General features: G+C 35.7%; 1 protein-coding gene across 3 annotated transcripts in view; it reads left to right on the plus strand.

The window, feature by feature from the left end:
• The window catches only part of LOC106882052 (copine-8), a 271,614-nt gene that overhangs the window by 77,921 nt on the left and 177,703 nt on the right, over positions 1 to 15,990 (plus strand). For all 3 annotated transcript variants that reach the window (XM_052968691.2, XM_052968690.2, XM_089354138.1), the window contains exon 4: positions 14,145 to 14,248. In XM_052968691.2, coding sequence (XP_052824651.1) covers positions 14,145 to 14,248 — 104 coding nt within the window. The remainder of the gene's footprint in view (positions 1 to 14,144; positions 14,249 to 15,990) is intronic.

Below are 15,990 nucleotides of genomic sequence, written 5' to 3' on the forward strand. Positions count from 1 at the left end.
ATATTTCAGTCTCTCCCTTTCTTCAGCAATCTATTCTGATCTTTGGAAACACTACAGTGTGTCTCATTCTCAGGAAAGACAACCATTCTGACTCTGCGAACAATAACCCTATTGCACTCACATCCAGTACCTTCTGGGTTGCAGAGAGAGACATTAACAATGATATAATGATGTGCTCCAGCACCTTAATAATGACCAGTACAGATTCTGTAAAACTACACCCACTGGTGACACTTCTACGTCACACACCAATAGGTTCTTGCTTTGAAGATATTTGACGAAAGTCATAGTCTCATTTGATATCATTACAGCTTTCAACCATGTCAAGCATGCAAATCTCCTACTGAAATTGCCCATATGTAAACTCTCTCTCTTTACTCTTTACTCTTTTACTCTTTTGCTTGTTTCAGTCATTTGACTGCGGCCATGCTGGAGCACCACCTTTAGTCAAGCAAATCGACCCCGGGACTTATTCTTCGTAAGCCTAGTACTTATTCTATCGGTCTCTTTTGCCGAACCGCTAAGTGATGGGGACGTAAACACACCAGCATCGTTTGTCAAGCAATGCTAGGCGTACAAACACAGACACACGCACACACACACACACACACACACACACATACACACACACACACACACATATATATATATATATATATATATATATATATATATATATATACATATATACGATGGGCTTCTTTCAGTTTCTGTCTACCAAATCCACTCACAAGGCTTTGGTCGGCCCGAGGATATAGTAGAAGACATTTGCCCAAGATGCCACGCAGTAGGACTGAACCCGGAACCATGTGGTTGGTAAGCAAGCTACTTACCACACAGCCACTCCTGCGCCTGTTTATTTTTCATTTTTTTTATTTTTTATTAGGAGTTTCTTATCATTTCACTCTATCACAACATGTGTTGTCAGAACTCTTTCTGTTCCTCAGTCTATCAACTTCAGTCAGCCCCCAGGGTTTGGGTTTTGCTGATCATTCCTTTCTATACATCAATGACCTACTTGCCGTCATGTCCAACAATACCTACTCTTACCCAGAAGATACCATTCTTCATCTTTCCCTCATCTTACCCAATCGTGTATCATCCACATGCAACTTTGGCATCACACATTAAACTTGTATGGATTCCATGGGAAAAGACCTTGAAAGCATTCTCCGATGAGGATATGTCAATTTTGTCTTCTTCAGCAGCAAGGAAACACAAACACTACTCAGGAACAATAAAAAAAAAATCATCACACCATACAGCTAGAGCCCTCACAAGTGCTACAAATGTTAGGATTCACTGTCACTAAGGATCTCTCTTGATGAAAGCACATTCTTAACATAGTAGGAGCTGCTTCCAAATATCTGACCCTTTGATTTAGAGATAGAAGTTATTTCAATCTTCAACAGGTGCAGGAGTGGCTGTGTGATAAGAAGCTTGTTTCCCAACCACATGGTCCCAGGTTCACTGCATGGCACCTTGAGCAAGTGTCTTCTACTATGACCTCGGGCCAACCAAAGCCTTGTAAGTGGATTTGGTAGGCAAAAACTGAAAAGAAGCCTGTCGTATATATATATATATATATATATATATATATATATATATATATGTATGTATGTATGTATGTATGTATGTATGTATGCATGCATGTATGTATGTAAGAATGTGTTTGTGTGTATTTGTCCCCGTAACTTAGCAGTTTGGCAAAAAAAACTGATAGAATAAGTGCTAGGCTTACAAAGAATAAGTCCTGGAGTCGGTTTCTTCAACTAAGGGCGGTGCTCCAGCATGGCCACAGTCAAATTACTGAAACAAGTAAAAGAAGTAACTATTGAGTCTCTACAAAGCTTAGGTGAGGCATACAATGGAATATCGCTCCCAGATATGAGACAGTATTGCTGCACATGAAAATGCCTGCCTGACTGATTGGCATAAAGTCACTCAGGCATGATCCACCCTCTGGCCTATGGGTGTGCTGTCTTCTATCTCTGCCATTTTTATTGTTATTATGATGGTCTCTGCTTATTGGTGCTGGCTGAGCTCATACCATCTTCATTCAAGCTTTCTGGTCCTACTTGTGTTCTTCCCTCTCATCATCCTTGATGTATCCAACTTTCCAGCCATTTACTAGCCACTACACCTAGGTCTTCATTCTAAGAGTGTTGATTCTCTGGAACCCTTTCCTCTCTACTCATGTCTTTTTTGCAAGTTTTGACTTGCAGTGGTTCAAGAGGAAATTTAATATCATCAGTCTCACTGGTTTAGAGATCCTCCAAAAGCCTTGACAATGAATGACTCTTCCTCTGGACAGAACAAGTAAAAGTAAAATAACAATTGGGTCAGAGTTGCAGGTTACTAGAAGCAGTTGTTACTGTAGTAGCTAGCCCCAACTCATCTGTGGTTAAACAAAACTCAAGTGAAAGGTGTTCCTCACAAAATATCAGATCTTGTGCTTATGTGAGAAGCATAGGTCAGTTGTTTAGCTGAATCATTAAGGAGTCAGACAACACCCCTTGCAATATCTATTCTACCTAAGGTGGTGAGCTGGCAGAATTGTTCGCACACTGGACAAAATGCTTAGTGATATTTCATCTATCTTTGTTTTGAGTTCATTTTTGCCTAGGTTGACTTTGCTTTTCATCCTTTCTGGGTTGATAAAATAAGTACCACTTGAGCACAGGGGTTGATATAATTGACTTACTCTCTCCCCAAACTTACTTGCCTTCGGCCAAAATTTGAAACCAATGTTTCTTCTATCTTTTCTGTGCTCTATATTTCTTTTATCTTTTCTCCTCCAAAGTTAGTGTCACCTTTCATCCTTCTGGAGTCAATAAATTAAACTACCTGTCAAGTAGTAGAGTCACTGGAATTGATTGGTCCTCTCCCTTCAAAATTGCCGGAGTTGTGCCTAAATTAGAAACAATTGTCATTACCATTACTGTAGATTGACTTTGCCTTTCATACTTCCAGGGTTGGTAAAATAAAATACCAATCAAGTACTGAGGTTAATGGAATTGACTAGCCCTTCCCCTCAAAACTGCTGGCATTGTGCCTAAATTATTAGCAGTTATTATCATTATTACTACAGAGTGACAATGACTTTGCTTTCCATTCTTCTGTAGCTGATAAAGTAAGCACCAACATAATGCTAAAGTCAATGTAATCAACTGTTTCCTCCCACCACATTTCTGGCTTCATTCCTGTGTAAGAAATCACTATTATTGTTGTTGTTTTCCATGCTTGGTGCTTCCATTTGCAATTCTGTGTTAATCCACACCATTTCTGTAATTTGCTCTTGTAATGCCCTTTCATAACTCTTGTGATTAACAAGTGATTATTATTATTATCACTATTTTAAAAATTACTTCTTATCATTCTTAACATAGAATGAATTTTGAAACAATACCCCCATTGTCCGTTACAATTTACCTTTCTTGAACAAGTATTTACTGCCCTGACATACATCCTATAGAGAAAACGTCCTGTCCTCCTATTGTAGTCTCACTAAAACTCTGCCTCAGCAAAGGACATTTGTTTCTTTGCATTCATTCAATTCTGCAAAACAGCTATTTATGATTTGGTTGATATTTTCTCTTGACTATTCAAACAAAATGTATAGCACATGAATTAAAGTATTTGATGATTGTAGGAGAAAATACTAACCTTCTATCATAGATATGGTAGAAGCAGATAACAATCTGTAACAAATCAATATTTAATAGTAATGCTAATGCCTTACAGAAACACAGAACTTTGAAAGCCATTTCCCTGTATGGCTTCCTTTCCACCAACTAACTTCTCTATTTTTTTAGTATATTTTTGTATGAATTTGTTTACCATTTTGTTTTTTATTACTCTTTCTGTTTGCTTTCTTTTTTTTTTTTTTCTTTTATGTTATTTTTGGTTTTATTTCTGAATTTACTATTGCTATGGTTTCTAGAATATAGAGACATATTTGTGCATTGGTATGAAATGCTATCAAAACTTGAAACAAATAACAATCATGTCACATATTTTCCCCAATTAGCTATGATTAATTGGAAGGAATAAAAAATATATCCCTCATAATCCTATTAATAAAACAGGGAAAAAAATATTTTTAAAAATTAAATAAATAACAACATCCCAGATTTTAAACCTGCTTGCAGATTTTTCATTAACTCAATCCTGGGAACTCTTCTGTCAGTATTTAGTCCTTCCTTTTTTTTTTTTACTCCTGTAATGGCTGAAATGAATTTAATTCTAACTATCATATTTCTGATTTAGGAAAGAGAATAATGTTGGTCTGATGAACAATTTATCAATATGAAATAGTTTAAAACATTCTTCAAAACATAATGTAGAAACAGTACTCAATATCAAAAAGAAGAAAATGAGAAGCAAATAAAATGTCACAGAAATTGATATTGTTAGCATTGAGTCTTTTTTTAAAAGCCATTTATGAATTGATTCTTTTGTTCATCATCATCATCATTTAGCATCCGTTTTCCATGCTGGCATGGGTTGGATGGTTTGACTGGAACTGGTAAGCTGGAGAGCTGCACCATGCTCCAGCCTGTCTTGACTTTGTATGGCTGGATGCCCTTCCTAATGCCAACCACACCACAATGTGTAGCACCTGCCTTTTTTGTGTTACTGGCATGGTTGCCTTTCATGTGTCACTGCTGATTTTAGTCATTGGGCTGTGACTATACTTTAATAGTTTACCTGATCATATCAAGTAGTACTTATTTTCAAGTCTGGAACTTACTATATTGATATCGACTTGTTGAACCACTAGGTTACAGGACACAAACAAACATGAAGATGGACATGAACACAACACAACACACCCACAAATATATGGTGAGCTTCAGTACAGTTTCTGTCTACCAATTTTACAAGATATTGGTCCACCTCAGACCTTAGTAGAAGGCACATGCCCAAAGTGCCATGCTGTAGGACCAAACCAAAAACCACACGTTTGCTTTAACCATTCAAACATGCCTAAGTACTGGTACTTATCCTGTCGGTCTCTTTTGCCAAACTACTAAGTTATGGGGACATAATCACACCACCATTAGTTGTCAAGCAATGGTGGAGGACAAATACAAACACACACACACACACTCACACACATGATGGGCTTCTTTCAGTTTCTATCTACCAGATCCACTAACAAGGCTTTGGTCTGCTCGAGTATATAGTAGGAGATACAAGGTGTCATGCAGTGGGGTTGAACCTGGGACCACACGGTTGAGAAGCAAGCGTCTTACCATACAAATCAAACTCAGCGCTTATGTTGTCTTTTGTTTTGTTGCTTTTTTTATAGGTCTGACACTTATCGGTTCCTTTTGACGAGTCGCTAGGTTATGGGGATGTAAACAAATTACCGGTTGCCAAATGATTGGGGTGGGGGGAATACTGACACAAAGACACACATAAACATATAAAACAAGCTTCCTTACAGTTACCGCCTATTAAATTCACTCACAAGGCATTGGTTGGTCCGGGATTACTGTAGAAGACAATTACCCAAGGTGCCGCGCAGTGGGAGTGAACCCGGAACCACAGCTGTGGATGTTTGGTAAACAGTTTGCTTCCCAACCACATGGTCTTAAAAGTACCAGGTCTTAAAAGAAATATTTACTCAATTGTATATACAGGGGTTGATTCGTCTCACTACAATTTTACAAGGCGGTGCCCCAGCATGGCCGCAGTCTAATGACTGAAGTAGAAGTTAAAAGGAAGGTGCAGTCATACAGACATACACACGCATACATACATACATACACACATACATGCATACATACGTACATATACACGCACTCAGAACATAAAGACAGACGAAATACCTATTTCGTTATTGCCCACAAGGGGCTAAACATAGAGAGAACAAACAAGAACAGACGAACGGATTAAGTCGATTACATCGACCCCAGTGCGTAACTGGTACTTAATTTATCGACCCCGAAAGGATGAAAGGCAAAGTCGACCTCGGCGGAATTTGAACTCAGAACGTAACGGCAGACGAAATACCGCTAAGCATTTCGCCCGGCATGCTAACAATTCTGCCAGCTTACCGCCTTAGGGCTTAGAAAAACTGAAAGACCCTTGCCATAAGCGTATGAATCTGAGAAGGGAATATGTTGTATAAAATCATAATTAACTGATCCTCCAGGAACTTTTCAGCACCTTCTCGTACATACATGCATACATATGAAGGGGTGTTGAAAAGTTCCTGGTTTTAAGGGTATCACGAAAGGCTGGAGACCCAACCTTCCGAGTTCTTTTATCGGGCTTTAAAAAACTGAAGGACCGCTGCAGTGCGTATGTGAATCTGGGAGGGGAATATGTTAAATAAAACCATAATTAACTGATACATCTGTTTTTCTGTTATCCAAAGCCTAGAACTTTCCAGCACCTCCCCGTATATGCACACACACACACACACACACACACATTCAAATGATAGTCAAGTGTAGTGTTTCTGTCTTATATAACTGAAAGCTGCACATATCTCAGAGACTTAAGTGATAAAAGTAGCCATTAATCTTTAGCATGGTTTTTCTGAGCTAATCATAATAGACTTTCTTTTAGTCTAAGACACTTGCCAGCATGCATGGCTGGTTAGAATATTGCTGGAGCCTTTTTCAGTTTTATCCTACTCTTCCCATCTTCTTACTTTTAGTTATATGTGAAATCTTCATCTTCTCCGCTTCTGCCTCCTCCTCTTCCCTCTCTTCTATCTCACCTTCTTTCTCTTCTTTTCTTCTTCTCCCCTCCTCTTCCACTTCATTCCTTCATTTACTCTTTTCTTTTTTTCAAGAGGTCAACATCATCATCATCATCATTATTATTATTATTAAGGTGATGAGCTGGCAGAGGCATTAGCACACTGGACAAAATACTTAGTGGTATTTTGCCCATTGCTACATTCTGAATTCATATTGCCATGGTTGATTTTGCCTTTCACCCTTTCAGGGTCAATGAATTTAATTACCAGTGAAATTCTGGGGTTAATGTAATCAACTAGTCCCCTCCCTCCAAAATTTCAGGCCTTGTGCTTTCAGTAGAAATGATTATTATTATGATTAATTCCACCAAGGTCAACTTTTTCTTTCATCCCTTCAGGGTCAATAAAATAAGTACCAGTGGTGTACTGGCGTCAATGTAATCAACTAGCCCCTTCCCCTCAAATCTCAGGCCTTGTGCCTATAGTAGAAAGGATTGATATTATTATTTGATGAAAACTCAGCTAATTTGCTGGGTGTGATGGAAAGTGTCAGCTGTCCACAGCCAGCAGACTATGGTTGTTGTTATTATTATTATTATTATTATATAATGCAGCAAAATGGCAGAATCGTTAGCACGTTGGGCAAAATACCAAGCAGCATTTCATCCATCTTTAAGTTCTGAGTTCAAACTCCACTGAGGTCGACTTTGCCTTTCATCCTTTCAGGGTTGATAAAATAAGTACCAGTTGAACACTGGTGTTGATGTAATCAACTCTACCCTCCCCCAAAACTGCTGCCCATGTGGAAAAATTTGAAACCATTATTATTATCATTATTATTATTATTATTATTATTATTATTAACCACACAGCCATGCTTGCATCTATGTTGTATTGTGGAGTTTTTCTGTCGTTTCCAATATTGTTCTTGGTCATTGTAAATGCATTGTACCACAGCAAATTCTTGAGAAGACCTGTCAAGCCAAGTGAGACCGCAATCATGGCCAATACTGGTATTTCTTAACTGGCACCCATGCTGGTGGCATGTAAAAAGTACCCACTACACTTTTGGAGCAGTTGGCATTAGGAAGGGCATCCAGCTGTAGAAACCATGCCAAATCAGATTGGAACCTGGTGCAGCTCCCCAGTTTACCAATTTTCAGTCAAACCATTCAACTCATGCCAGCATGGAAAACAGACGTTAAATGATGATGATGATGATGATGGTGATGGTGATGGTGATGGTGATGATGATGATGATGGTGATGGTGATGCATTGGGAGGTACATTAGATATTCTGTCTGAATGAACTAACAGTATTTTGTGAATGTGTTAATGTGTAATGGGGGGGGGGGGGTATTTTTTGGATTGTATATATAAACGTTGGTTCTGTTACTATGTTTATTCATTTTCTTTCTTTTATTTTCTTTTTCATTGTTATACACAGTGAACCAATTATCAACACAATTTTTACTTTCATGTCTCACATCAAACTAATTTCTATTTTGAGGTCTTAGACAGTTTTTTTGGAAGGTTTGATTTGCTGAGAAGAGACTGATAAATGTCTGTCAGATCCCTGTCACCCCCTATAGGTTTTTGTTTGCTTTCTTTAATTGTAATACATATACACAGATGCAGGAGTGGCTGTGTGGTAAGAAGCTTGCTTCCCAACCACATGGTTTTGGGTTCAGTCCCACTTCATGGCACCTTGGGCAAGTGTCTTCTACTTTAGCCTCAGGTCGACTAAAGCCTTGTGAGTGGATTTGGTAGACAGAAACTGAAAGAAGCCCATTGTATTTATATATATGTATATATGTATGTATTTGTGAGTCTGAGTTTGTTCCCCCACCATTGCTTGACAACCAATGCAGTTTGGTAAAAGAGACTAATAGAATAAGTACTAGGCTTACAAGGAATAACTCTAGGGGATGATTTGCTCAACTAAAGGTGGTGCTGCAGTATGGCCACAGTCAAATGACTGAAATAAGTAAAAGAATAAAAGAATACACACACACACACATACACACATACACACACACACATACACACACACACACATACACACACACACACATACACACATGTGCAAGCAGTGCTTTGTGGTTAAGAAGTTTACTATGCAGCTATGTGGTTTTCAGTTCAGTCATGGTTCCTTGAGCAAGTGTCTTCTACTATAGCCCTGGGCAAACCAATGCCTTGTAAATTTGGTTGATGGAAACTGTGTGGAAGTCTATCCTATGTATATATATATATGTATGTAAGTGTGTGTCTGTGTTTGTTCCTCCACACAAACATACAAACCATTTGACAACTGGTGTTGTTTTGTTTATGTCCCTCATAACTTAGTCATTCAGCAAAAGAGACTAATAGAATAAGTACCAGATTTTCAAAGTAAGTACTGGAGTTAATTTGTATGTTCTACTAAACTCGTCAAGATAGTTGCCCTATTATTTGTAACCTGGTATTGGTACCCACTTAAACCAATACTTTCCAAAATGTACATATGATTAGAGACTGAATCAGTTGGCTTCTTGTTCATGATCTACATAAGTAAACAATTTTTTGTGGCAGCTCAAGTTGTTTTCATGACCTATATAAACACAAAATCTTTAGTGACAGCTCTATTTGTCTTTTATGACTAACATAAACAAAATATTTAGCATAGCTCAAATTGTCTTTTAAAACCCACATAGACATAATGTTTAGTGGTAGATGCATTTGTTGTCCCACATAAAACAAGTTTTAGTGATATCTAATCTTGTCCATCATAATTTACATACACACAAAATATTTAACAGCATTTCAACTAGTCCTTCATGAGTAACATAAATGAAATTTTTAGTGGCATCTCAATTTCTCCTACATGTTTTACATAAACACAAAGTCTTTAGAATTCAGCCCAATTTGTCTTCATGACCTACACAGCACAAAATCTTTAGTGTGGCAACACCACTTGTCCTTCACAACCTACATAAATAAAATCTCTTGGAGCTCTCAATTTGTCGTTCATGACCTTCATAACCATAAAATATATTTAAAAGCATTGCAGTTTGTCCTTTAAGACCTGCATAACATAAATTTTGTAGTGATGGTTCTGCTTTTCTTCTTGACCAATAAACACAATGTTTAGGGCATCACAACTTGTCCATGTTGACCTACATAAAATCTTTAGTGATATCTCATCATAATAAGGCTTTGGGGACAAAGCAGAATTACCCCTTACATATGATTGAAACACTTTCCTCGGTATTCTTGGCTATTCTCATTTTACATTTAAATTGTTTACAAGAACAGCATTCAGAACCAAAGGAGGAAAAGTTTAGTACAAACAATTTAATCACTTTTTAATTTACAAAATCCTCCAGCTCTTTGCTGGACATGGCAAAAGGAATGAAACAATACAAACAAAATTTTTACTATGTTACCTTTAAGTAGATGAATGTTTTACATGCATTCCCTATCATATCCTCTCTACTGGACTTCAAACATTTCTTTAGTCTTAAATTTATTTAATTTTTTTTCTTTCTATAAATTTTCCTTTTTGTCTTCTGTTACTTCTAGTGTTCTTTATTGTTAACCAAATTGAATCATTGATTTGTTTTCTTGTTTAGAAAAACATTTGTTGTTTACAATATGATATTTTCATGAACAGCACAAAGAAAGAAATAAAACTAAATAAAGATCATCTTAGCTTATTGTTTATTAAACTATATAAGTTAACATGAAAACTTAGACTGACGGCTTTATTTGTTTAATCGCAGTAAGCTATCTAGAAAAGGGAAACAGAAAAAATAAAGAAACACAAAGCCAATAAAATGTTGAATTCAAAAGTTATATTCATAAAATCTATTCCACTGTTTGAATTATTTGTGTTACTTTTAGCTGCCATAGAACATCACTGATTTCCTTGGATTCTACTATTTTACTATATTTATACTTTGTTGTATTATGCAACAGGGTTACAGAGTGGTGGTGTTGTTTAGCAGCTTTGCTACAGACTATAAGACTATTGTTCTTTAGGCCACATCAGCCTTGACAAAGCAGACTTATGATCAAAGATGTTACAGCCATAACTTTTCTGTCTTTCTTTCAAATACATACATATACATATGTGTATATATATGTATATATATATATATATATATATATACATATATATATATATATATATATGGTGGTAAATTTTTAGAAAATTCACTACCAGTTTGCTCTTAAATGTGGTTTTGGTTGTTTTGACTACTTTTTCTAGCATGCAAAAACTGCCTGTTGAAGGTAGTTTCCTCTTGTGTTTAAATGTACACTATTATATATATATATATATATATATATATATTTACAAACAGTTAAATATATGTCCGATCATAGAGTGACCAATGGTTTTGCATCCATAAAGTACTAGGCCATTGAGTTTGATGAGTTGTCTGTAAAGCCTAGTGCTTTATGGATGTAGAACCATTGCTCACTCAATGACTGGACATATATTTAACTGCTGGCAAAAATATTACTACTCTATTCTTCAGAGTGTGCTTCTTTTGGGGATATATGATCCACTGACAATATATTTTTATATATATATATATATATATATATATATATATATATAAGAATTTAAGGATTGGAGAAAATGCATGTTATAATTGCATAAATGAATCAAGTCATAACCTTATCCATCTATTGTTTTCATAATCGGTCATAATGTCTTACGTTTAAGATGATTCCCATGCTTTCCCTGATGAGAAGGTTACAATTTTAATATCAAAGATCCCTATGGATCACACAGGTTGTAATCCTTTGAAACATATGTAGGAATAAAGTATGCAATTATAACATGCGTTTTCTCCAATCCTTAAATTCTTAAATATACTCAAATACCCAAAATTTCAAGGAGTTCCTGCCTTAAAAACAGGAGCTAACCACAGTTATTTTGTGTTCTTTGCTACATTGGTTTCTATTAACCCATTTATTCTATCAGAAGAATTTTTATTCATTAAGATAGAAGAAATACACATAATTATATATATATATATATATATATATATATATATATATATATATATATAAGGGAGAGAAAGAGAGAATCTTCATTTAAAGTAGAAAGGTGTTATTTGAGGGAGATTTGGCTAGCTCTTTCACTCATTATAAAGTATTATTTACAGTGTGGTGTGGTAAGCTACAGCAATATTATTGTTTACAGTGTATTGTAAATATTTTAATATCAGACTGGAGTCTGGTTCAGCCTTCCAGCATGCCAGCCCAGTCAAACCATCCAACCCACGCCAGCATGGCCAACGGACATTAAATGATGATGATCATGATGGTTTTTGTCATTTAATAACACCTTCTTGACAAGGGTATTTCTCGGAAGAGTGGTTGTATATCACTATAGAAAATAACACAGAGAATTACATGAGCCAAAGAAGGACACTCTACATTAGTGGTTCTCAACCAGGATCTATATGGCCCCTGGGGGTCCACGCAACAAAATAGTAAAGTAAGGATTCACAAAATAGTATTTTAAGAGTCCCTGAAAAAGTTTTGCATGAGATGTATTTATTGGTATATATTACAAGAAACAGCTAGGTTTCTTTCTCTAACATTTTACATAGTTCAACCTACACAAGTTAATGAATAAAAACCAAGATAAGAATTTTGGAAGAAGTTTCTATAAAATTACATTTTAAACATCGAATGGTTATGGGGGTCCACCAGAATAAAATAGTAACAAAAGGGATCCATAGATAAAAAATGGTTGAGAACCCCTGCTCTACGTAGTCACATAATCTGCTAATAAATCTCTTTCAAACAACACCACACCTTCTTGATAAAGAATAACAATAGTTGATAATGTATTCGATGGATCCCTTACTAGTTTTGACAATAAATATTCCAGTGTTTGATCAACTAAACTACCTTTTCATTGAATTATAGTACCCTTAATGTAATTCTTAGGCAAAATTAGTGTGAATTACAGATGCAATCCATTTGATGAGCTCTCACATGGTCTCAGTCTACCAAATTGCACATGCAAGGCTTGAGTGGGCCCAAAGCTATGGCAAGAGACACTTTCCCAAAATGTTATAGTGGGATCAAATCCAGGATTTCATAAATGCTAAGTGAACTTCTTAACCACTTGGCCATATCTGCATCCAGTCATATATATATATATATATATATATATATATATATATATATATATATATATCCAAAATTAGGGAAAGGTGTAGATAAAGTTCAAGCTAGATGTTTCATAGCTAACAGAACCTCAGAAAGTAGTAATTAGCAAGCCGAGGGGTAATCTACTAGCTACTCGTCAGGCTAAAGGTACATTTTGTTTTCCATATTCTTATTCTTTTCCTTAACAAATTTAGACATTTTACCCACTCCCATATCTTATTTATGAAGACACAAATATGTTTTTCTTGTTCTTCTCTAACTCTGTGCTTTCCACACACTTTCAATCGAATCTCCTGCTAGTTAACATCAGATCCCTTGACAACAATGTAAACTTCATTTGATTAAGGTATCTTTGGCCGAGCAAGTAGCTAGTGGATTACCCCTTATTTGGGTAATTACTACTTCCGAGGTTCTGCTAGTTATGAAACATATGAAGCCTGGATTTTTTCTACTTCATTCCCTAATTATGGATTTTTATTTGCATAAACAGCAACTCCAGCTGCTATCTGTAAACTATAAAATAGTTTTTTTCAGTTTCTCAAACTTTGATAAGGAAAACTTACAACCTTCTGTGTCAATAAACCTCTATTGTTCCTGAAAGTTGTTTTCTATACCTTCTTCAGACTGCTCAAAGTTTACTAATTCCCTGCACTTTGATCCTTGGATCTTACCTTCACACAAACACACACACGTGTGTGTGTGTGTATACTATAGGTGAAAAGTAGACAGGATCATCACTGCTGAAATATTTTTGGTCATAGATCTGCTGAGTTAGGAGTGGTATGATGCTAAACTACAACAATACCAAGAATTTATAAAGAACTAACAATAAACCTCACGCCTCCTCAAATGTTTTCATTCATAATTCTGATAAATAACAATACTGCTATCTTGATGATGACAGCTAGTTTTAATGTTGCTCACTAACACTTTTATTATTTTCCTTTATGGTAAGGCAGTGAACTAGCAGAATCATTAGTGCATCAGACAAAATGCTTAGCAGAATTTTTTCCCGTTCTGTATACTTTGAGTTCAAATGTCACAGAGGGTGACTTTGTTCTTCATCCTTTCAAGGTCAATAAAATAAATACCAGTTAAGCCCTGTAGTTGCTGGCCTTGTGCCAAAATAACCAGACCATTGTTTTATAGTATGTAGTAGTTCTGTATAAAAGTTGATATGATATATCAAATATGCTGCAATTTTTATTGAAAACATTGCTTTCTATATTTCTTTTTATTTATTTATTTACAGTTTGGGCGGACAGAAATAATCTGGAATAACTTAAACCCAGATTTTGTCAAGAAATTCATCATCCATTACTTCTTTGAAGAAAGCCAAAAATTAAAATTTGAGATGTAAGTAAAATACAGTATATTTCCAAATATATTTTTGACCAAAACTTGATGGTAAATTTTTCAGTCTTTAAAATATTTAATTACCATATATGACAGTAAATAACACACACTTTTTCTTTTACAATATATTGTCACAAAATATCACCCCAGGTCCTATATGTAAAGCTGGTACTATATTACATGCTTTAATGCACTAAAATCTTTTTCACCCGAATATATGCTGCTGAAATTGGGCTGCACTAATATTCAGATATGTCTTTTATGCCATCAAATACTGTATGCACAACTTGTTGTGATGGAGCAGATTCATTGTCAAAGATTTTCCAACCATGAACAGCCCACCTTTTTGACATTCTGCACTCAGGACTGTATCATCTAATATGTCCTTCTTTCCAAAGATGATTTGAAGGAAATCTGGCTGCTTGAGTGACCATGTAGAGCAGTGGTTCTCAACCGGTGTCCATATGGTTCTGTGAGTCCATATAAAATTTCATTGTAAAAATTTATGTGTAATAAATATTTAAACATTTTTTAATATAATTCCTAATAATATTTAATCATAGAAATATAGTAAGCTTTTAGACATTGAATGGCTATAAGGAACCTCTTCCTTTAGTAACATCGAACTTAAAGGAGTCCATAGGCAAAAAATAATTGAGAAACAGTGATGTTTAGGCTTCCCCTCATTGCCTTGTTTATGCTGCAGTTGTAAAACAACTTTTCTGGTACTGATATTATAATAAAGCATTCTGGCAGTTCCATCATAGACATTGGTAATGTGAAAGGTATCCAAATGGTAGAAACAATACAAAAAAAGCACAGCCAAAATCTCAGGAAGGAAATACACATACAGACAGATTCTGATATATACACATACTCACAAACAAACAACTATACAGTTTTATGCCTGTTGCTGTGTGTTCAAAAGGCTTGTACACCACTAAAATCAAGTCACCAGAACTGTATATACCTTTCAGTCTTCTTCCTGTCCGTTGTTGAGCTTGAGACAGGTCATCGATCATCTGTTCTGTTGGTTATTTGTTTAAACAATTCCCAAGATCCATCCTCCAGAAAGTCGAGTGTGTTTTGCCACTTGTCTTCAATCTGTGTGTATGAATGCATGTATATGTATGCACATGTATATCAGTATGTAATTATTGTTTTCAGTACAACCCACAAGCATGGTTGTGTGGTCAAGAAGTTTGCTTCCCAATCACATGGCTCTGGGTTCAGTCCCACTTCATGTTGCTTTTGGCGGATTTCTTCTGTTATAGCCCCTGGCCAACCAAAGTAGATTTGATAGACAGAAACTGAAAGAAACTCAACATATATATATATATAGAGTACAGATGAATCTCTCTTAAATTACTCTCCTGCATTCTATCAACAACTTCTTACTCCCTTATTTATATGATACCTTTTACTCCAGCAACTCCATTATAACAACTCTACAATTAAGTTAAAATTATAAAAATTCATGCTCTAAAGTGATAGCACATCTTGCATGTTCATTCTTTCTAATATATATGTCTATCTATTTATCTGCCTGTCTGTCTGTCTGTATGTATGTATGTATGTATGTATGTATGTATGTATGAGTGTGTGTATGCTTGTGTCTCTTTGTCTTGCCTTCATAATATACTTGTAAATGAATGACACTGTCATACAAGCAGCATCTTTCATTTCCAATATTCTGCAAAAATTTGTTTCCTTGCTTGGAACAGTTAAAAGTTGACAACAGT

The sequence above is a fragment of the Octopus bimaculoides genome, chromosome 6, assembly GCF_046866305.1.
Source record: "Octopus bimaculoides isolate indiv1 chromosome 6, ASM4686630v1, whole genome shotgun sequence".
Lineage (NCBI taxonomy): Eukaryota > Metazoa > Mollusca > Cephalopoda > Octopoda > Octopodidae > Octopus > Octopus bimaculoides.